Raw genomic sequence first — 20,960 nt, forward strand, 5'->3', positions numbered from 1 at the left:
CCTCCTCAGCAGTTCCCCTTCGCTCGTGTGGCCAGAACTACGATTCCCGTCATGCCTCGGACCTAGAAAGGCTGGAGCTCCCATGAGACTCCGCGCAAGGGAAAGTGGGGGCGGGGAGGCCCCGTGGGCTCTTGGGAAATGTAGTTCTTCCCCTTCCTGTCTGGCCGGAGAAGATCTGTCCGGGGTGATGGGAGTGGGACTTTCGCCGCACCGCGCGTTTCTTGCACTATAGTGAGTATTACCGAGCCGGGCCAGTGGACGTTGCCATTAGTGAGGTTCTGCTCGTGGTTGTCTGGCAGGGAGGCGGAGGCGGCTTCTGCCTCGCTTCGCTTCCAGCCTCCTCGCCCTCCCGGCGCCCAGTGGCTGTGTCGTGTTGTGCAGCTGGGTGTTGGATTTCCAGATTTGGGACCGAGGTGTGTGCCTGGCGGGTTGTTGTTTTGCTCTTCTATGGTAAAACGGCCGTCGAGTTCCGCGGTGGTAGAGCATTTGCCTTCGACTGCTGGGCCGTGTGAATCGGCTGGATGACGCCCCGGGTCAGCCTAAGGTGGGTTGCTCCAGAGCTTTCTCCATCATCGTTTCCATTTTCCATTTTTTGCCTTTTTTATTTTAACGAGGGAGTGAGAGGAAGGAGGGGCGGAGAGAAGGCGGAGGAAGACGGAAGGAGAGATACCTGAAATGTGTGGGTTGTTCAATGCATACATACATACATACATACATACATACATAAATGTGGGTGCCATGAATAAGGTGGGGGCTGGCATTCCTGGTCTTCAAAAAAGATTGAAATGTTTAGCTGTTGCGAGATGAGTACCAGGTGGGAAATCTCTCCGGATGTTTGCTTGTCCATGTATCAGCCCAGCCACATCTGCATTTTACAGTAGTACATACAGTACTGTACAGTATTGCGGAAATAAGTGGATCTATAGCTGTTCTGTGATCCTCTCTAAAAACCTTGGAGTATGGCAGGAAAGTGTAACCTCTTCTTATTTTTAAAGGTTGCCTGTAGGATGCTACCTTTTGGTGATGGGTAATGTGCTAGCGGCCTGCGAAAGTGATGAGTCACTCCTCTTCAAAAATGTGCATTGCTAGCCACCTTTCTCACATAAATCGGTGCATTGTAGATGGTTGTGTTTGCCATCTGTAATGATGAGAATGGGAACTCATGGGGTGGGCGACCCATTACACACAGACTTTGGGGGCACTGCTTTCATCTGAAACTGATAGCACTGAAATCTAGAATTCTGCCTTCTAGGAGACCCAATGATTTTCTCCTTTAAATTTGGAGGGCTCACCAGGACGATCACCTCAGAAAGGATATTTATAGAAGAAGTGTAGTGTCTGTTTTCCTTTCCTTTGATTTAGTGATTTAAGAACATTTCAGTGACAACCATCGCTGTTAAGGTTAAGTAAGGACCAGATCCTCACATTTTCTTCAGACTGCATGAACCTCAGGTTCCATAACATGGCATGTTTTCAGTGGTCCATTGCTAACATTCCATAACTGTACCGTCTCTCTTATTGTCTGGTCTCTCTCTGAAAGAGGAAGAAAGTTGAGGTAGCAGACAGAATAGAATCATGTGTCTCCATTTGTACATTTTTGAAGACTGAGTGTGCCACCTCACCTGACATGATGGATAGCAGATGTTATGGCTGTGCATCGAAGTTTACTGTCTTCAAGAAACAGGTATGATTTTCTCCACTAATCGTCTTTGTCTTGAAAAAGGAGAGCTTGAAGAGTAGAACTTGGAATTATTATTCCAAAATGTTCCACTAGAACTCAGGCTTTCAATCGTTTGTGACAGGTGCACTTGCTCAAATTTTAGTTATTTTAATGATGTGGCAGTTGTTTAATCGTCTCCTGTCATTAATTTACTGGATGAGGTAGGTCTTAAGCAAATCACTTTCTTTTGTCCCAATTTTCTGTTTTGTACAGCTGTAAAGTGTATAGGTGCTAAGATAGGCAGAGGGGGCTCTCTTGCTAGTTCCTCCACCCTCATAAGTTTGGGGTGTGGTGTGAAGGGGTGAAAATGTTGTTTCTATGTTGGCTTTGCAAAGTAAGAATTAGGACTGATTAATACATTATGCTTTTTTATACACCTTTTCAATACAGTCTTGTATTGTTTTACTTTCATTGTTTATATAATAAAATATTTTGTAAACCACTTAGAGACTATTCTTGCATTAAATGGAATATAAATATATAAAATAAAACAAATATCCAATATCTGTAAGGGTGCAAAACTGTGTACAGTTACATAGGAGTAAGCATCACTGTGGGAAATTTCTGAATGAGTAGGCATGTTCTGTGTAGTGTGCACTTAAAAATGTAAGGTGTGGGTGAAGCAAACATACGTTTGGAATCTTGTATGTATAAAAAGAACATTCACCAGAGACCCAGGATTCTCTTTTGGTCATTGAGTTTGGTGGCAAAGGTCTGCAGCTACATAACGTGTGGAATGGCTGAAATTAAGATGGATATCTTTGAGTACAGATTTAGTAAACAAAGGTTCATTTAATGTGTTTTATGGGAAGTATTTATGTTATGTTATGTTATTTATTTATTTATTTATTTAGAAAAAGTATAAGCAAAAACAACAACCCAGGTTCAGTCATAAAGCATAATGTTTAGTCATAAAGCATAACTAAAATTTAAAAACCAGTTAAAAACAAATATGGATAAACCCATCATTAAAATAAAAGATAAAAGCAGGAAAACATTTAAAACAAATATCACTAAACCATGTGTCCAGTTTGAAATACTGAAATACTGCTGAAATACTGTTAGCAAACACTTTCTGCATTCACATAAATTCTTTTGCTTTCGAAAGGTAGAAAATGATCGAAGAAGGCTATAATGTTTTGATGTGGAAGCATCCCCTTTGTGAAGCCTTTCCAAGAAAGAGTCATTCAGACTTCTTGGAATCATTTGCAGCTGGGTGTTAAGAGCACTTCCTTCCTTTTCCTCTTTCCTTCCTCTCTCAGTGTGGATGCAAGAAATGCGGGCGAGCGTTTTGCTCAGGCTGCCTGGGATTCAGTGCTGTCGTCCCCCATTGTGGAAACACCCAGCAGAAGGTCTGCAAGCAATGCCATGGGGAATTAACAAGGTAAGAAACCAGAGCTGTGGTTCTGATTGAGGGGTTCCTTTTATGAAGGCAACACAGGACGTTTCCTGCAGGGACTTGTCACTCCAGCACTTCTACAGGCTAGGTGGTCATTCCCCACAACAATGAGGTCTATATGATGATGCAAGGGTCTTTCTAGACTAAGGAAGTTTCTCAGGCTGTTTTTCTCTCATGGGTAACTGGGCAGGGGCTACATGCCTGCAAAGGGGGAGGGGGCAGAGGCAAAAGTAGTTGACGCAACAGACATGCCTCTTAACTCTGTACAGTAGGCTACATTCCAGCAATGCAAAAGTCAGAAACTTCTACACCCCTCCCTGTCTCTCCATCTGTGCAAGCAAGCAGCATTATTCCAGTTGAGGGATATGTTCTATCCAGGCAAAAGCATTCACGGAGGAAATGGAGCATGGCCAGTGAGGGCTACGTTTTCTCCCTGGGGCTGAGGTTCCACACCTTTGGAGTGGACTTTGTGAAATCGTTGAGGCTTGTTAGAAAACTGTCATCTCAGGCTGAAGTTTAGGCTGGGACCTTTCTCCTTTGCATCTAGTTTTCTGTGTACTTTGATGGAAGATTGTTGCGGGGGTGCCTTCAGTCAGGCAATTCTTCAAACTGAAGCTAAAGAGGCACAATCAACAAACAGCCTCACCATCTCCCCTGCTGCTTTTGAGGCATAGGGTGAAATAGATTGATGTTATACCCGGGACTTCTCATAGGATCAAAGGCAAGGCAAGATGGGGTTCTGTCTGAGGGCATGTCTTGCCATGATTAAGAAGGGATTGATTATGTTCTGCCATTGTGACATTTCTCCTTTTGCTTTACAGTGGCTCACCTCAGTCAAATGCAGCTAAATGGTCTCCACCAGAGAACTATAAAAAGTGAGTTCTGTCTAATCTAATCTATCTATCTATCATCTATTAAATTTGTATATTACTGTTCATCTGAAGATCACAGGATGATTCATAGCATAAAAAGACAAAGTAAGAACACAAAATACATAATAAAAACGAGAGCAAAAACAAACCAATAACCCCATCCCACAAATGCATTTAAAAGGATGCCAAAGCCAAAGATGCCAAAGACCTGGTTAAAGAGAAATGTTTTCGCCTGGTGCCTAAATATATGTAATGAAGACGCCAGGCGAGCCTCCCTGGGGAGAGTATTTGCAAGCAAGGAGCCACCACAGGAAAGGCCTGGTCTTGTGTTGCTACCCTCTGGACATCTAGTGAAGGAGGCACATGAAGAAGTGCCTAAGATTATGGCCACAGGGTCCACATTGGTTCATATGAGGAGAGGCAGTCCTTGAGGTGTTGCAGTCCTGAGCCATTTAAGACTTTATAAGTCAAAAACAGCATTTTGAATTGGGCCCCAAAATTGTCAGCCAGTGCAGTTGGGTCAGGATTGGTGCAATATACTAAAACCGTCTTTCCCCAGTGGTCAACCAGCTGAAGTTTTTGAACCGTCTTCAGAGGCCTCCCTCTGCATTGCAGTAATCTAACCTAGAGGTTACCAGAGCATAGATCACTGAAGTTAGGCTATTCCTGTCCAGAAGGGGGAGCTGTGGATACAGAAATACCCCATGCTATGTACCTGCTCCTTTAGAGGAAGTGTAACCCCATAAAAAGCAGGCAGCCTCCCATCCATTTAGTCTAGGGAAGAGCCCACTAACAGTGTCTCAATGTTGCCTGGATTGAGCTTCAGTTTATTGGCTTTCATCCAGTTTGTGACCAAGGCAAGACATTGGTCCAGCTCTTCCGCTGTCACACCTGCCGATGTGAATGAGAAGTAGACCTGTGTGTCATCAGCATATTGCTGATAATGTACTGCAAAACTCCAGATAATCCTATTCAGTAGTTTCATGCAGATGTTAATTTATTATCATCATTAAAAGGTTTATACCGCCCTTCATCCACAAGTCCCAAGGCCATTCACCACACAAAAATACAAGATATAAAACATCAAATACGTAATAAAAACAAGAACAAAACAATCTAATAACTCCCTTCCCCTCACCCCCTCTCACAACACATTTAAAAGGGTATCAGATGTTCTTCAGCCAAAGGCCTTGAAGAGAATTGTTTTCACCTGGCGCCTAAAGGTGTATAATGAAGGCGCCAGCCGAACCTCCCTGGGGAGGGCATTCCACAAACAGGGAGACACTGTCCTTGTCTCTCTCCTGACAGATGTCATCATACAGGGCAACCAAAGCAATTTCTGTGCCAAAACCAGGCATAAACCCCAACTGAAATAGATAGAGAAAATCAGTTTCCCCCAAGATCACCTGGATCTGGTACGCAAATAAGAATCTTATTCCGTATCCTTGGTGTAAGTTGCAAACAAGGGTGTGTACCTTTGCTCATTTTACAGATCCAAGTCTTTGTTCTGAACTGCCACCATTAGCTCTAGGTTATAATCAGCCAACAGTAATGTTCTTGTTCTCTAGTTTATGTCAGGATTCGAAGCCCTAATGTAAAGGGAAGTCAAAATTGTTTTCTCAACCTCATCTAGCACTGCTTTGCTGTTGAAATGTTAGTTCTTGTTTCTTATTGGAGTAGCTGTGATTTCCACTCATATGATGAGAGAAGGCAGTTTTCCATAGTCGCTGCATAACCTTCATCTAAAATTACCCCTTGCTTATATACTTCTTGATTGCTCAGCACTTGATTGCTCAGTATTTCACGACTCTGGCTGAACATGTGAATGCGCTTGGAAACAGGACTGTGTTTTACTTGGTGGGGTGATTCCATCCGTAGTGTTTGTTTTGTGCATGCAAGTAGTCAGCTGATGCTCCAATGATCAAATGGTGTGGGTGGGTGTGAACAAACCCCTAGAGAAGCACATGGAATATGATTTTAAAATTATTATTTCCCCTTTAAAAAAACCAAAACCCTGCTGTAACTCCTCCTGGTTGCTCTTTCTGCAGGCGTGTAGCAGCCCTTGAAGCCAAGCAGAATCGGCCGCAGGGACTCCAGAAGGGTTTGTTGAAGTCCCAAAGCCAAGCAGGCTCCACATATCAAGGTCTATCAAAAGAGGATCGAGCTCTAGCAGAGAGACTGGAGAGGCTCAAGAAGGAAACAAAACCCAGTAAGCTGCGTACTACCGTATTTTTCGCTCTATAGAGCGCACCGGACCATAGGGCGCACCTAGTTTTTTGGGGGGGAAATAAAGAAAAAAAAATTATGCTGGCTGTCTTGGCTTCCTCTTTAGCCATGCACAACCTCTCCAGCTGGGAGAGGCTGCGCGCAGCTTTCACAGAAGCCAAGACAGCGAGCGGGATGGATCCCGCTCGCTGTCTTGGCTTCCATTTTGGCCGCGGGGGTGGGGCGGGGAAAGCCCGAGCTTCCCCCGACCCCAGCCCCCAGAATGAGTCTGGGAGCGGGGGCAAGGTTGCGCACAACCTCACCTTCGCTCCCGGAGCTTGCTGCTATCCGCAAGCCTTCTGAGCTCTGATAGCTACCCAAAGCCCAGGGTGTGCAGCGCTGCGCTCCCCAGGATTCGGGCTGCTGCCTGCTATCCGCAAGCCTTCGGAGCGCGGCGGGAGTTCCTGCCAGGCTCCGAAGGCTTGCGGATAGCTTCCTGAAGCCTGGAGAGCGGAGGGGTCGGTGCGCACCGACCCCTCTCGCTCTCCAAGCTTCAGCGAAAGCCTGCATTCGCCCCATAGGACGCACACAGATTTCCCCTTCATTTTTGGAGGGGAAAAAGTGTGTCCTATAGAGCACATGGTATTTTTGGAGTCATTTGCTCTTATCACCCCTGGAAAGCCTGCTTTAGACACAAAATAAAACAACTTAAAAAATGAATTCCCAGCCTTGCAAATGGAGGGGAAGGCTTGTTCTTAGCTTTAAAGCCAACATGTGCTTGCAGCAGTGTGGGAAAAAAACCAACGATGGCAAGGTTACCTTAACTGTTTATTTGCACAATAGATCTGCCACACACTGATCCAGTTTGCACATAATGCTACGCTAAACCATGGCTTAGTGTGAACACACTGGTTCCTGGAGAGGAGATTGTAGCCACTTTGCTCTCCCTCCGACCCTCCTGCAGTGCTGCAAACTAAGCCATGGTTTGTTGTACAAACCTGGCCTTGTGATTTGTTTTGCTTCGGACAAGCTGTAACCTGAGCTGTAACCTAGGTTTGCTCTTGGTTTACAGCTCATGGTTTGCCTTGAGCAAAAATAGAACTTACTTTTCAGGCAGTACTTATGGAATTGCGCAGTTAGTCGATATATTGCTATATGCTCTGGGTTGATGGCCTCTGTGTGCATATACATCTTTGACGCTTCCTTTTGCAGGCCGTTGTGCTGCTGCTGGAAGCTGCTTTAGATACCTTCCAATTGAAGGTGCCAAAGGGAAGGCACTAGAGACTAACAATGGTCTGAATTCAGCTCGCATCTGTGTGATACTTAGGCAGGGCTATGTATAATTAGTGTGTCCCTGGGATTGCCACACAAGGCAAGCATCTGACATTTGGTAGGCATTATAAATATTCTTGTGGGCAGTTGAAAGGAACTTCTATTCATTGTTTAGTTTCTGGTGATTGAGGTCTCTGAAGCAGCATTGCTTGATATGTGAACAATGTCTGATGGAAACCTCAGACTGAATGGGAAGGCCCTCCAGTGGTCAGCAGGTGGAGCTTCTGTATCCTGAATAGCTCTTTGTTCTGCCTGCAGAGATAGCACACAATGCATCAATTGTTGTCTGTTACTTAAGCTTTATTCAGACAGCAGGATTTGGGGTTTGCAGGGCACTGAATGTGCACAGGCTAGGGAATGATGCGGTGGGGGCAGAGAAGGGAAATATTTTATTCCAGTATCACAGGTGGTTCTCGGTATCCTCTGGGTCTAGTCAATATGATGGCTGGAGCAGGGGTGGGGGTGGGGAAATACTTGCCTATCTGTTTTAATGCAAGGCACGAAAGCTACAAAAGCCTCTTGGGCTCTCTTAGTAAAAGAAGATTGTTCTTAATTGAACAGAGTCCATTCCATCTCAGGCTGAGATAGAGTCTAGGCTGGCAGCACTGAAAGATGACCCTTCAAGACCCATTCCATCAGCCCAGGAGATGGAAAACCGGCTGGCAGCCTTGCAGGGCAGAACAATCCCCTCTCCAGCTCCAAAACCAGTAAGATTTCTCTCTCTCTCTCTATATATATATATATACAGTGGTCCTTTAGTTTTAGAACAAAGGAATTTAAAAGGAATTTATAAGGTACAATGTGAAAAATAAATTTAATTACAAACTTTTGAGCAAGGGCATGTTCAGAGAGCCAATGAATGCCCTTGCCATTGAGGAACCTCTGTATTTAACAAGATGATTCCACATTGCAACAGGATTCTCAGACCACGCTTTTCTGTTCTTTTGCAAAAAAAAATGTATGTAAGTGCAGAGTTTCACTTGTAAAATATTATTTTTTTACAGTGTTAAAAGACTAATTATAACACTCCTCAACCAAATATATAAAAGCAAGCTGCCTTTGGGAAACTTCAGTGAGTCTTTAAAAAGCCTCACTTTTCTTCAGGGCTCTGCTTAGCTGCTTCCCAAGGCCACCCCTTTATTTCCTAAGAATTCGGGTAGAGGTTGATGGCAACTTTCTGAACTCATCCAGTGGTCAGTGAACTTGAAAGTTTGGGAATTCCGATGTAACTTGTGCAATCCCTTTCTGTTTTTATTTCTCTTGTTAGGTACACGAGGCCCCTAATGCCAGGACGCAAACTGAGCAGTCAGATGACCTGCTGAAGCAGATGTCTGAGGAAGTTGCCATTGATGAGAGCGGAGGCTCAGGAATTACACCACAAGGTCCCTGTCTTGTTTTAAATCTGCTCAGTCTCGCCCCCCCCCCCGCAAGTTGATTAAAAATGGAGGAATAAGCAAGTACACCTCAAGACCTCAAAGGGCACCACTGCTATAGATCAATATATCCATTACAGTATAATCACTCACTCAAGCACATCACCCAACATTTACTCCTTGCTGCAGGTCCCAGTTAAATAATGTACGGTATATAAATGAAAACAAGGTTATTTGAATTGTTTCCATATACAGTGGTACCTTGGGTTGCATACACTTCAGGTTACATACGTTTCAGGTTACAGACTCCGCTAATCCAGAAATAGTACCTCAGGTTAAGAACTTTGCTTCAGGTTGAGAACAGAAATCGTGGGGTGGCGGCGCGGTGGCAGCGGGAGGCCCCATTACCATATTTTTCGCCCTATAGGACGCACCGTCCCATAAGGCGCGCCTAGTTTTTTGGGGGGGAAGCCCAAGCTTCCCCAGCCCCCAGAACACGCAACTCTCCGCAAGCCGTGGGAGCCCAGCGCCGGGCTCCCACGCCTTGCAGAGAGCTCAGCGCGCCCAGCCTTCGGCATGCAGGCAACTCTCCGCAAGCCATGGGAGCCCAGCGCCGGGCTCCCGTGCCTTGCGGGGAGCTGCGCGAAGTCTGGGCGCACTGAGCTCAGCACGCCCAGCCTTCGGCATGCAGGCAAATCTTCGCAAGCTGCGGGAGCCCGGCGCAGGCTCCCACGACTTGCGGAGATCTGCGCGAAGCCTGTAGAGCGAGAGGGGTCAGTGCGCACTGACCCCTCTCGCTCTCCAGGCTTCAGCAAAAGCCTGCATTCACCCCATAGGACGCACACACATTTTCCCTTCATTTTTGGAGGGGGAAAAGTGTGTCCTATGGGGCGAAAAATACGGTAGCTAAAGTGGTGCTTCAGGTTAAGAACAGTTTTAGTTTAAGAATGGACCTCTGAAACGAATTAAGTACTTAACCCGAGGTACCACTGTATACATCTTTGTTTGCTATGATCTCTTTAGTTACAGTTCAAGAACAGTATGAGTACTTTGATCAGAGTCATGGTGCAGTGTCGTTCTTTGGCTGACATGTTTTTATTCATTTTACAGTGGTACCTTGGTTCTCAAACTTAATCCATTCTGGGAGTCCATTCAACTCCCGAAACCATTTGAAAACCAAGGCACGGCTTCCGATTGGCTGCATGAGCTTCCTGCACTTAAGTGGAAGCCACGTTGGACGTTCGGCTTCTGAAAAACGTTTGCAAATCGGAACACTTACTTCTGGGGTCATGGCGTTGGGGAGCCGATTTGTTCGGAAACTAAGCCATTCGGGAACCAAGGTTCCACTGTATTTATTTCAAAAAAAATTATAAGCTACTCATTATAAAATATCAAGAGTGGAGTACAGAAAACCAAAAATAAACATAAAATATGCAGTAGCGATAATAGTTAAAATTTCAGTACAAGGCCAGGAGATGATCAGTGGACAGTAATAAAACAAAACTTAAGTATGCCTCTGAAAGAGACCACTCCTGATTCAGATGTTACAGAGCAAGAAAGCTGAGTGTCTTCAGCTTATTGAAAGCATTGTGTTGCAGATCTCCTAATGACTACTTCCAATGGCTTTATTTAGGCATTAAATAGGAATGGGGAGAAAATAGTGCCCTGTGGTGCTTCACAGCATAACTGTTAGGGGACCAAGGTTGCTTTCCGAAATTGACCCAGCTGATAGATACAGAACCACTGCAAAAGTGCACCTCTAACCCTCAGAGGAAATCCTCAATAGTATCAAACCTCTCTTTCATAAATAACTCCTACAAAGATACATCTCTCCCCCTCACAATATTTAAAAGTATACAGGGAGGTCTTACTTTTTATCATACCCACCAGAAATTTGACTCCCCTCCTATGTATATAGCAGGTGTGGGGCTGAATGTGGCCCTCCAGCCTTCTCTATCTGGCCCCCAGGACTCTCATGGAGCAGGAAGGGCCAGCATGTTGGGTTGGTGGTATGGAGCTGCCTCTCTGACACCAGTGTCCTCTGCAGAATGGTGGCAGCAGGGATAGGGTTCTAGCAGGCACACACTAGTGGGAATGCAGGATTGACTCCACTGGTGCAGCCACACAACTGTGATGTCACCCTGCTCAACCCCCATACCAACCCAGAAAGCAGCAGTGACACTACTGTCCAGAGGGCTCCATGCTGCCTGCTCCTGTTCTTCAGTGTTGTTGTTTTTCCCGTCCTTAAACTGTGTCTTCTACTTGCCTGGAAGGCAGAGTAGGTGGGAGGTGCAGAAACCTCTGGTTTTTGTGGGTCTAGAATGTATCTGCTGCGCAAAGGTGAAAGTCACATCGATTGTTCCGCCCATGTCTGCCTCTGGCCCAACCCTCTGCTGGCATTTGGACCTTGGGAGGTTCCCTGAGAGCAGACCTCCCTAGGCGAGTCCTAGGCTGAAGGCAAACCTAACATTTAAAGAGAAATGGTAGCGGGTTATTTGCTCTTAATTTTCACTAGGTGGGGAGAATAATTATTCACGCCCTGCAGTGTGAACCTGGCCTGGCAATGTGCAGAACAGATTCACATACCAGAAATTCAAAATCTGCATAATCTTCCAGCCTCACCTCATCCTCTCTTTGTGCTTCAGGAGGGCTTTTCCTCTTTTATGGTTTTGGTTTTTTTTTTTTTTTTTTGTTATTATTTTTTAAAAGTGCCACATGTAAATTTACACTTATTTTACTTAGCAATCGCAAACGTACGAATAAATAGAAAGGTAATGAAAGATCCTTGCTTTTCAGGCTTTAGAGGCTCTCATGGGATCTTGTAGGGCCTTGCAAGATCTCAAGCAGCTGGGGGAGTTCCAGCGGTTGTTTTGACTTTGCATGATTTGACCTTTGCACATGAACCCCCAGAATGTAACCCAAGTCAAGATCGACCATTACTAATTAATCACTATTTTTTAAAGAAAGCATTTTGAAAAATTAGTGCAAAACTATGCTGGGAGGGAGCAGAGCTTTTTTGATGTTGCAGGTTGTTGAATCTGCAATACCCTTCTAGCTTTAATGATTTATGGGGTCTTAGTTATTTTATTGGGATTGATGCAGCAGTGCCCAGTGGGACAATGCTGTATTGTTGACCTGGCTTCTTGATGCCACACATCGCGACTGACTACTGAGAGGGAAGGCAAGGCGGCAGAGAGCTTACTGCAGGGTAGGCACAGCAGCAGGAGTATCGTGTTGGCTCCAGCGCCTTGCCTGCAGTACACCAAACTCCCTGCCGCCTTGCTCCTTCCCATCCCCCAGCTTGGTAACCATCAGTGGTGTTTGACACTGGGAATGCAGCCTCACCGGCTGCTACCGATTAGATGGAGGAATGGGGTGGCGCTGTGGTCTAAACCACTGAGCCTCTTGGGCCTGCCGGTCAGAATGTCAGCAGTTCGAATTCGCACGACGGAATGAGCTCCCATTGCTCTGTCCCATCTCCTGCCAAACTAGCAGTTTGATAACATGCCAGTGCAAGTAGATAAATAAGTACCACTGCAGTGGGAAGGTAAACGGCATTTCCATGCGGTTTTGTTTCCATCACGGTGTTCCTTTGCACCAGAAGCGGTTTAGTCATGCTGGCCACATGACCCAGAAAGCTGTCTGTGGACAAATGCTGGCTCCCTCAGCCTGAAAGCAAGGTGAGTGCCACAACCCCATAGTCGCCTTTGACTGGACTTAACCGTCTAGGGGTCCTTTACCTTTGCCTTTACCGATCGGATGTGTTTTATTTGCTGGCTGCTGGTTCTTATTTGTTCTTGCTGTAAACACAATCCTTTTCATGGGGCGATAGACATTGCAGACGGAAATAGCATTGTTTTTATGGTGATGTGGGAGCCAGATAATAAATGTTCCATTTGCCGCATTTGGTCTGGGAGGTTTGTGCTGCGTGCATCATTTAAGGTTGCAGTCATCGTGCAATGGTCATATATTTCTGAATTAACCCTAAGTCTCTGCTTTTCCAGAAGTTAGGACCCAAACTTTAAATGACTTAAATCGAGCCGACAGCATTGGCGGCATTGGTGATATGGATCCCAAACAGTTGGAGGAGGAGAAGAATAGATTGCTGGCATCGGCGGCGACTGAGCTGAGGGAAGACAACACCAGGCAGGAGAAGATTCTAGAAGTAGCCAAGCGATTGGCCGCACTAAAAGGCCAAGATCCTGAGAAAGGTATGTAATGGGATATTAAAGGAAGCAGAAAAACAGGCACTCTGTTTCCTTAAGAGGAGTCGTTCTCAACAGGAGGAGACAGTGCCAGTGCTCTTGGGTCCTGCTTGCAGGCTTCTCCGTGGAATACAGTCAAATTTTGGTTGTCAAATGTAATCCGTTCCGAAAGACCGTTTGACTTCAGAAATGTTTGACAACCGAGGCTTAGCTTCTGATTGGTTGCAAGAGCTTCTTGCACTCAAGCGGAAGCCATGTCAGATGTTTAATTTATGAAAAATGTTTGAAAACCGGAACATTTACTTCTAGGTTTTCAGCATTCAGGAGCCAAAACGTTCAAAAACGGAGCTGTTCAAGAACCGAGGTTTGACTGTATTTGGTTGGCCACTGTGAGAACAGGATGTGGGACTAGATAAGCCACTGGCCTGAACCAGCAGACCCTTCTTACGTCCTTACATTTTCTTTGTTGGTTAGTGGGAATATGCCTGACAAACAATTGTCGAAAAATATGACTGTTTCCTAGTGCTGTGATTCTGGTTTTTTAAGGAACAAGTAATTGGTATCGGTGGATAGCTTGAAGCTAACTTGTAACAGAAACCCTTAGTTTCTTTCACAAGCGAAACTGTTTGAACAAAGCCTGATTTGCGTATAGACAGGCCTGTAGCAAAATTCAGTACTTAGCTGTGTTTTCTCCAGCCTTGGGCATTTGCCAGGGGGCTGGTCTTCTCTCATATTTCTTCACCCCTGGGTGCCTAGCATTGCTCAGGAATTTGAAGAAACAAAAATATCGGTGCCATTTTGAAAGGTTTGGTCTTCCATTTTTTCCGAACCATAGATTAAAAACCTGCTCCTTGATCTCAGGAAACCCCATTCAAAATGTGATTTATGATACCTTAAGAGGTGTCCAAATGTGTATCAAACAGACAAATAGCTTTGCAGAACATTATTATAATAAAATAAAATAAAATATACACACTATTCCTTCAAGTAATCCCAAGCGTTAGAAAATATTGCAGCCTATGCAACTTGTCAGCTGCACAGTAGCTTCATGCTCCCTCTGTAATTAATAAGTGCATTCTCACATGGACAGCTAGGGTTCCCAACTAACTGGAGGAAAGACAATACCTTGGCCTAATCTTTTGCCTTTAATATAACCTTGATATGCAAGAGTGAGTGTGTGGAACTTTTCCACCTAAAAAGTATCCGCTGCTAATTCTGCAAACAGAGCTGCTGTCAAAGTGACCTCTCATCCATTAGCAGCTCCATTTGCCACATCTAGAGTTAGCCTTGCCTACACTGATGATGGAAGAAGGAGGATCCTGGATGTCTTTAGAAATCCTACTGACTGGAACCAAAAGTAACATGTTTCTCTTGGGACTCTACCATAAAGAATGATCAGCCTAGAGAGCCTGGGCTGAACAAGAAGGAAGGATTGGCTGCTAGGGAAACAAGGCCACAAAAGGAAGAGGGCGGATTGCTAGCTTGCTTGAGCCCAAAGGCAGCAAATATCTGCCTATCTGATCATGGAACGGAAGTGACCAGGGAACAGCCTTTATTCTTCTAAGAATACATGTGTCTGGGCTGTATTAGTGGTACATTCTATCAGGTGGTCCTTCATTCTCTCTCCAGCTTTACAGGGATCAGAAATACGCTAAAGAATGTGAACCAAAATAAAAACCCATCTTCCCATAGGGAGGGCAAATCTGCAAAGGAGGGCAAGAAACATAAGATGATGATGGGCCTTCTTGATGAATTGCATCTTTAGCTCCTCAGTTTCCTCTTCTTTCTCTTGCAGTGACTTTGGATGACTACAGATTTCCCAATAGTGATGAAGAAATAGAAGAAGAAGAAGCCATTCAGAGAGTTTTGAAACAGGTCCATAGTAATTGGAATTAATTTTTGCATTTGTTAAGCCTCTTGCTTTTGTCTTGCTGCAAAGACAAGATTTCTGCTATGCCCAGCTTCTTATCTTTGTTGTAAATCCATCCTCAGAGTGTGCTCCTAATGGTTTCCCCAAATTAGTCCATAAGCCTTGTAGAGTACTATGTAGAGCTTTCACTCGATTAAAGAAATCGTGTGATGCAGTTCCTGTGCACGTCAGCTTAGAGTTAAAATGAAACTTACTCCCATTAAAATATGTGTACAACAGCCACTGTAGTCAATTAACTGTAGGAGTTGTGTAGTGCAATTTTATTTATCTGTAAACTCATTTATAGGTTGCCTTTTGGGGTATAGCCCATCCAAGGCAGCTTACAGCATCATAAAAAGCAATACCATCTAAAACTCACAACGGCAGCAGTTCAGCAATTGGATGCATGTTTACTCAAAAGTAAAGCATTCTGTAATCAGTGGGCTCTTCCTGCAGGCTCACAATATCAGAGAAACAAGGGGAGGGGAATAGGAAGTACGTAGTAAGATGAACAAATATTTGCTATTGCTTCAAATATTTGAAGCAATGAAAGAATGATGAAACGAAGATTTTAAGAAAAAATAATAAAAATCAAAGCTGCCATACTTGAGACTTTTGAAAAGGGTTTTGAGAGGCAGAAAGACAAGCCATGCAAATGTCTGAAGGGAGGAGCATCCATATTATTGGTTTTGTTACATAATTTCTAGCCAGAGGAGCTACCCACAACAACCTGTGAGGTAGGTTACAGATATTAATTAGCTGAGTAGGAATTTGAACCCAGGTGCTCTCTGAGTATTTAATGACTAGTGATAGTATTTTTGGTCATAAATGCCCTTTGTAAAGCTGCTTTCTTTCCTGCCCAATAGTTAATCTGGTGGCTGCATGTTTGTTTACTAAACCAAAGATTAAGGAAGTAGTAGAAGAAAGACGCTTCTGAGGGGAAGGTTTGTGTGAAGAAAAGTCTTTTGTTTCAACTGCTGTTGTTTCTGCCATCAGCTTACTGAGGAGGCAGCTCTGGATGAAGCAAGCGGCTTCAATATTTCTCCAGATCGATCCACCCAACCAGCGACCGACCAACAGAAACCAGCCAGGAAACCTGAGCAAGTGAGCAGCCAATTCAATCTTATATGCAGTGCTTTTTTTCTAAAAAAATGTTTAGGGGTACTCTCATTTTGACTCAAAGGGATGCGGGTGGCGCTGTGGGTAAAACCTCAGCACCTAGGGCTTGCCAATTGCATGGTTGGTGGTTCGAATCCCCGCGGCGGGGTGAGCTCCCGTCTTTCGGTCCCAGCTCCTGCCCACCTAGCAGTTCGAAAGCACTATTAAGTGCAAATAGATAAATAGGTACCGCATTATAGCGGGAAGGTAAACGGCGTTTCCATGTGCTGCGCTGGTGCTGGCTCGCCAGAGCAGCTTCGTCACGCTGGCCACGTGACCCGGAAGTGTCTCTGGACAGCGCTGACCCCTGGCCTCTTAAGTGAGATGGGCGCACAACCCTAGAGTCGGACACAACTGGCCCGTACGGGCAGGGGTACCTTTACCTTTACCATTTTGACTCAAGAAAATCAGTGTTTTATAGTTCAAATCAGGAAAAATAAATACAGTAAATGGACAGAAGTACAAAGATTCACAAAATGTTTAGGGGTATGTGTACCCCCAGAAAAAAGCACTGCCTATATGTGTGGCATTCTCTGACTTTGCTGTGCTCAGTGCAGTGTCAGGCTGGTCCCAGCAAGGCCCTTTTTAGTTTAGGTGTCATCCCATCGTGCTAAATAGCACCTAAACAGAAACAACAACAAAATGCCCATGGGCCGAATGGTTAAGCTGAGAAGCAAAAGACAAAATGACTCCTCGAAGGCCAGGTAATTCTGAGCCACACTCTGTGTCCTAGTTCTGTGTTATGCCAAACAATTCAAAGCCCTCCAGCTGTAGGCAAAATTGATAGGTGTCCTCTTCTAGAACAATAGGTTTTGATGTCTATGTGAGCAAGAAGAGGTGCCCGAAGTTGTGTGTGCATTTTAAAGTAAATAGCAATCAAGCGTGACTGGTGCTGATGTGGAAAATAACAAACAGTTCTTCCACATGCTTCCTCTGTGACTTTACAAAACTCATGTCAAGGCCTCATCGCTTCAGATGGGCCCTTCCTGTACCAAGCAAAAGCAGTCGTTCCTTTATTGCTTGGGCTGTTCGGCATTGTCTTCAGGTGTCCAATATTGCGCAGGGTTAGAAGTGTATTCTAGGGTCTGCAGCAGAGTTCGTAGCAGCTCAGTTTTATTTTATTTTTTGAGTTTCTGGTCCTTGTGGCTGTAAGATTTTAATACTTCGCATTTATGCAGACATTTCAGGTGTCTCAAACGCTTCATGTATATTCCCAGTATATTCCTCAAAACAGCCCTGTAACATGGGGTAACACCACGAGCATCGTATTGTACATGGTGGTGAGAAGGAGGGAATGTAGGCCTAGATTGAAAGAAGAACTGTCTCAGGTAAGATGAGGCCTGAAGCAGGAAATTGATGGTTCATATTAAAAACACAGTGGTTATCTCAAATCTCCAAAAAAAGAATGTGTATACAGTAGTACCTCTGGTTAAGAACTTAATTCGTTCCGGAGCTCTGTTCTTAACCTGAAACCGTTCTTAACCTGAGGTACCACTTTAGCTAATGGGGCCTCCCGCTGCCACTGCGCTGCCAGTGCACAATTTCCGTTCTCATCCTGAGGTAAAGTTCTTAACCTGAGGTACTACTTCCGGGTTAGCGGAGTCTGTAACCTGAAGCATTTGTAACCCAAAGCGTTTGTAACCCGAGGTACCACTGTATATGTAGATGTGTGCATAGCATATATTTAAAATGCTGTGATCTTCAGGGAAAAGAGTCCTGTGCCCTATCTAGTTCAGTTTCTAACCTTCTGACCTCTAGTCTTAGAATAATAAAGGTAGGACCTTGGTGGTATGCAGTCCAACCCACGGCTGAGTGTGGGATCTACGATCCAGGAAATAACTACAGCATCCCTCCTATGTGCTCTGACTGCCAATCACATATTTCCTCTTACACTCACGTGGCTTCCTGACCCCCCCAAAAAACAAATAACGCATAGGCAAGGTGTGTGTTTGTTTTTAATTTAAAAAAACTGGAATTAAAAAAAATTGAAATGACAACATTACATGATATATGTAGAAATATTGCACTGATTTAGATAAGTGGGTTTGGGTTTTTAATTGGTGCAAAGTTGTAGTGGGAGGAATTTTGCAGAATGCAGACAGTGAAGGCAATGTCATGCAGCTCCCCATTCACACCAGAAGGTACTCTTGGAGTTTCTGTTGCAACATCTATGCATATTACCCTTCCTGTTAGGGAAAAGCTCCAGCAGTTGCTAAACCTCTCGTCTTAGCGGACAGTGACGAGGAAGAGCTGCCCTGGTGCTGCATCTGCAACGAGGATGCTGTCCTGCGCTGCCACGCCTGTGATGACGACCTCTACTGCCAGCGATGCTTCCGGTAATGGCAAGAACCTCGGGGCGGAAGGTGGAAATCCCAGCATTCCATGCTGATTGTGCAGCGTGATCATCTGCTGCATGTTTTTTTAGAGTGTGCAGGAAGAGCTGTGTGCCAGAAAGGCTGAAACAGCTCCTCAGTTGCAAGGGCCCCACGGCAGAAAGTGGTTAGCACTGAACGTGCAATCCCCATGACCTGGGCCCTAAGGGGAGGGGACTGTCCCACTTCCTCTATCCTGCTGCAACTTCCTGCTTTCCCTAAAAAGGATGGAGGAATCATCTGGGACAGGAGTTGAGGGCTGTTTTCGGAGAGGGAAATTGGTGGAAAATCTACACTTGCCTCAGCAGCAGTGGCTCCTGCAACGACCACACAACTGGTGTCGGACCTAAAGGGAGCTTTTCTTAGGCCCAGACCATGACCACATTCACACTGTCTATTTAAAACACTATGTTGCCACTTTAAACATGGCTTACCCCAGAGAAACTGTAGTTTGTGAAGGGTGCTGAGAGTTGTTGGGAGACCCCGCTGTTCCCTCACAGAGATATAATTCCTACAGTTCCTTGGGAAGAGGGATTGATGGGTAAACCACTTGGAACCATAGCTCCTAACAACTCTCAGCACTACAGGATTTCTTTGAGTAGGGAGCCATGGCTGTCTAAAGTGGTCGCATGAGTTTGTGTATATTGCCTTTTCTTAAATAGTTACAGGCTTGGGGGAAGCCTGGTTCTTACTGCAATGGTAGAGCCTGGGGAGAAGTTCTCTTCATATTCACATCCCACAGCTGGAATGGAGATCAAGCCCTCTGTGCTGCTGAGAGCCTTAGATAAAAAGTCCTCATTGGTATCAGTGGGAACTTATTTTTCTAGCTGCATTTGAGGAAGGGAAGGAATCTCCATTCCAATCAAAGTGGGAGAGTGAAGAGAGAAGCTTCCCCTCTCTATGCGCTGTATTTACATTAAGAACTGGGAACTCTCATGCCTGCAATTATTTAAGGGGAAATAAGTAGCTAGTGAACATGTAGTTTGTCCCAAAGTTCAAGTCCATCACTTGGCTTATTATATACCCCACTGGCTCTCTGCAGTTCTCTTCTTGTAGGGTAGGGAGGGAGAAAATTGTCATTCAGACTATGGTGCCAAAGATTAAAACACTTCACATACATAAAATAGAGTAATTTATTTGCGGGTGATGACAGTGATGTGTACTCATATAGTTCTGTTTCCTTCCATTGAGCTTGTGCAAGACTATTCTGTCAGCGGATTGGGCCCTTCTCTGCTCTTTTCTGTGGCTCACAATCCTACAGAGAAGGCATCCCCACCCCTGTAGCGCAGTTTCAGAGTTGGATCTGAAGGAACGGCTGGAGGCCTCCTGTTTGCCAGCTGTGCCCAGTAACCTAAATTTTCATACTAGTAATTCATAGACTTCTGACTATGCCTGCAAAACCTTGTGCCTCAGATCACTGGAGGGCTTGTGATCTCCTCTTACCTCCATGAATGAGTGAGAGTCGCCATCACTTCTGCAGGATATTCTGGTTGGCATGACAGTAGACTCCTAGTAAACACTGCCTGCACTTCCTGTTTTGGTTTTCAGGGAAAGCCATGATGAATTTGATCGGAGGGAGCACCGAACGTCTAGCTATTGTCGTCCTCGAAAGCAAAAATGAGCCTAAGGAGCGTGAGAAGAAAAGGGGAGGAAGGTGAAATGGAAGGGTATAAAAGAGAAGATGTCCACAAAGGTTTGCTATTTCAGCAAAAGCTGGCAGACTCTGAAAGGCAGTTCTGTGTCACTGAGAAGCTTGGAGGGCAAATGGTTGTGCCCGGCAAAATCAAGGCAGCCACTGTGGAGCTCGTAGTACCCTGAAGGTGGTTTGCCATGTGAGTAAGCTGTTAATTCAGTGAGAATGAAGACTGGCATGCTTGAAAAGGTGGGTTATTTTGCAGAGATTTGCCATTGACCTGGATGAGATGTTCATAGGAAATATTGCAAAGATAATAAATTATATGAAGAGAAGTTTGTGGTGATTCCCCCCCCCCCCCGTAGATGTCCACTGTTGCATTCTACAATCTGAGAACTCGTCTCAAGGTCTCTTAAAACTACACCGTCCTTAATGCAAGCAGTAGTGTTGCCTCAACAGCAAAGTTCTTCACAAAAATGGAACCAGTTTTATAGTAAATTCCAAGTAGGCTTGGATCATAACCAAGGCCTTTCCTCTGAAATCAGGAAAACATTCAATTCCTATCTTTCCATTCTCTTTGGTCAGTTTTCCCCCTTACAAAAGGAACTAGATTTAGGTTTCATATGTCTTGTTTTTAATTACTAAATTTTCAGAATAGCATCCTTTCTGTTCTCGCTTCACAATAGCGAATTCCAAAACCATTATGAGGTGAATGCTTTTAGTAAGTCAACCTGAGTGTGCTAAACGGACATGTATTGGCGTTGCACCAAAGTCCCTTGAAA

General features: G+C 44.8%; 1 protein-coding gene and 1 long non-coding RNA gene across 6 annotated transcripts; both read left to right on the top strand.

The window, feature by feature from the left end:
- Positions 1–115: 115 nt before the first annotated feature.
- Positions 116–20,513, top strand: ZFYVE19 (zinc finger FYVE-type containing 19). Of its 5 annotated transcripts, none has more exons than XM_081864034.1 (12): positions 116–231; positions 1,541–1,684; positions 2,983–3,104; positions 3,941–3,994; positions 6,040–6,200; positions 8,090–8,235; positions 8,796–8,910; positions 12,906–13,112; positions 14,902–14,981; positions 16,012–16,119; positions 18,367–18,509; positions 20,094–20,513. In XM_081864034.1, the coding sequence occupies exons 2-12, from the start codon at positions 1,628–1,630 to the stop codon at positions 20,164–20,166; spliced, it is 1,266 nt and encodes a 421-aa protein (XP_081720160.1). In that variant the 5' UTR covers positions 116–231; positions 1,541–1,627; the 3' UTR covers positions 20,167–20,513. The 5 variants fall into 5 exon arrangements, with proteins under 5 accessions (XP_081720160.1, XP_081720162.1, XP_081720159.1 ...); XM_081864036.1 differs by having other exon boundaries at positions 158–231; positions 1,604–1,684; XM_081864033.1 differs by lacking the exon at positions 116–231 and adding an exon at positions 238–544.
- Positions 8,920–11,595, top strand: LOC309345710. Its single transcript, XR_014158352.1, has 2 exons — positions 8,920–9,130; positions 9,885–11,595. It is a non-coding gene; the product is annotated as an uncharacterized lncRNA (long non-coding RNA).
- Positions 20,514–20,960: the final 447 nt, after the last annotated feature.

This window comes from Podarcis erhardii, assembly GCF_964252035.2.
Source record: "Podarcis erhardii genome assembly, chromosome: 1".
In the NCBI taxonomy this organism is placed as follows: domain Eukaryota; kingdom Metazoa; phylum Chordata; class Lepidosauria; order Squamata; family Lacertidae; genus Podarcis; species Podarcis erhardii.

Coding starts and splice junctions, on each gene's coding strand:
- ZFYVE19 (XM_081864034.1), top strand. CDS start 1,628: ATGATGGATAGCAGATGTTATGGCTGTGCATCGAAGTTTACTGTCTTC. Junction 3,105..3,940: donor TGCCATGGGGAATTAACAAG/GTAAGAAACCAG, acceptor TTTGCTTTACAG/TGGCTCACCTCAGTCAAATG. Junction 6,201..8,089: donor CAAGAAGGAAACAAAACCCA/GTAAGCTGCGTA, acceptor TTAATTGAACAG/AGTCCATTCCATCTCAGGCT.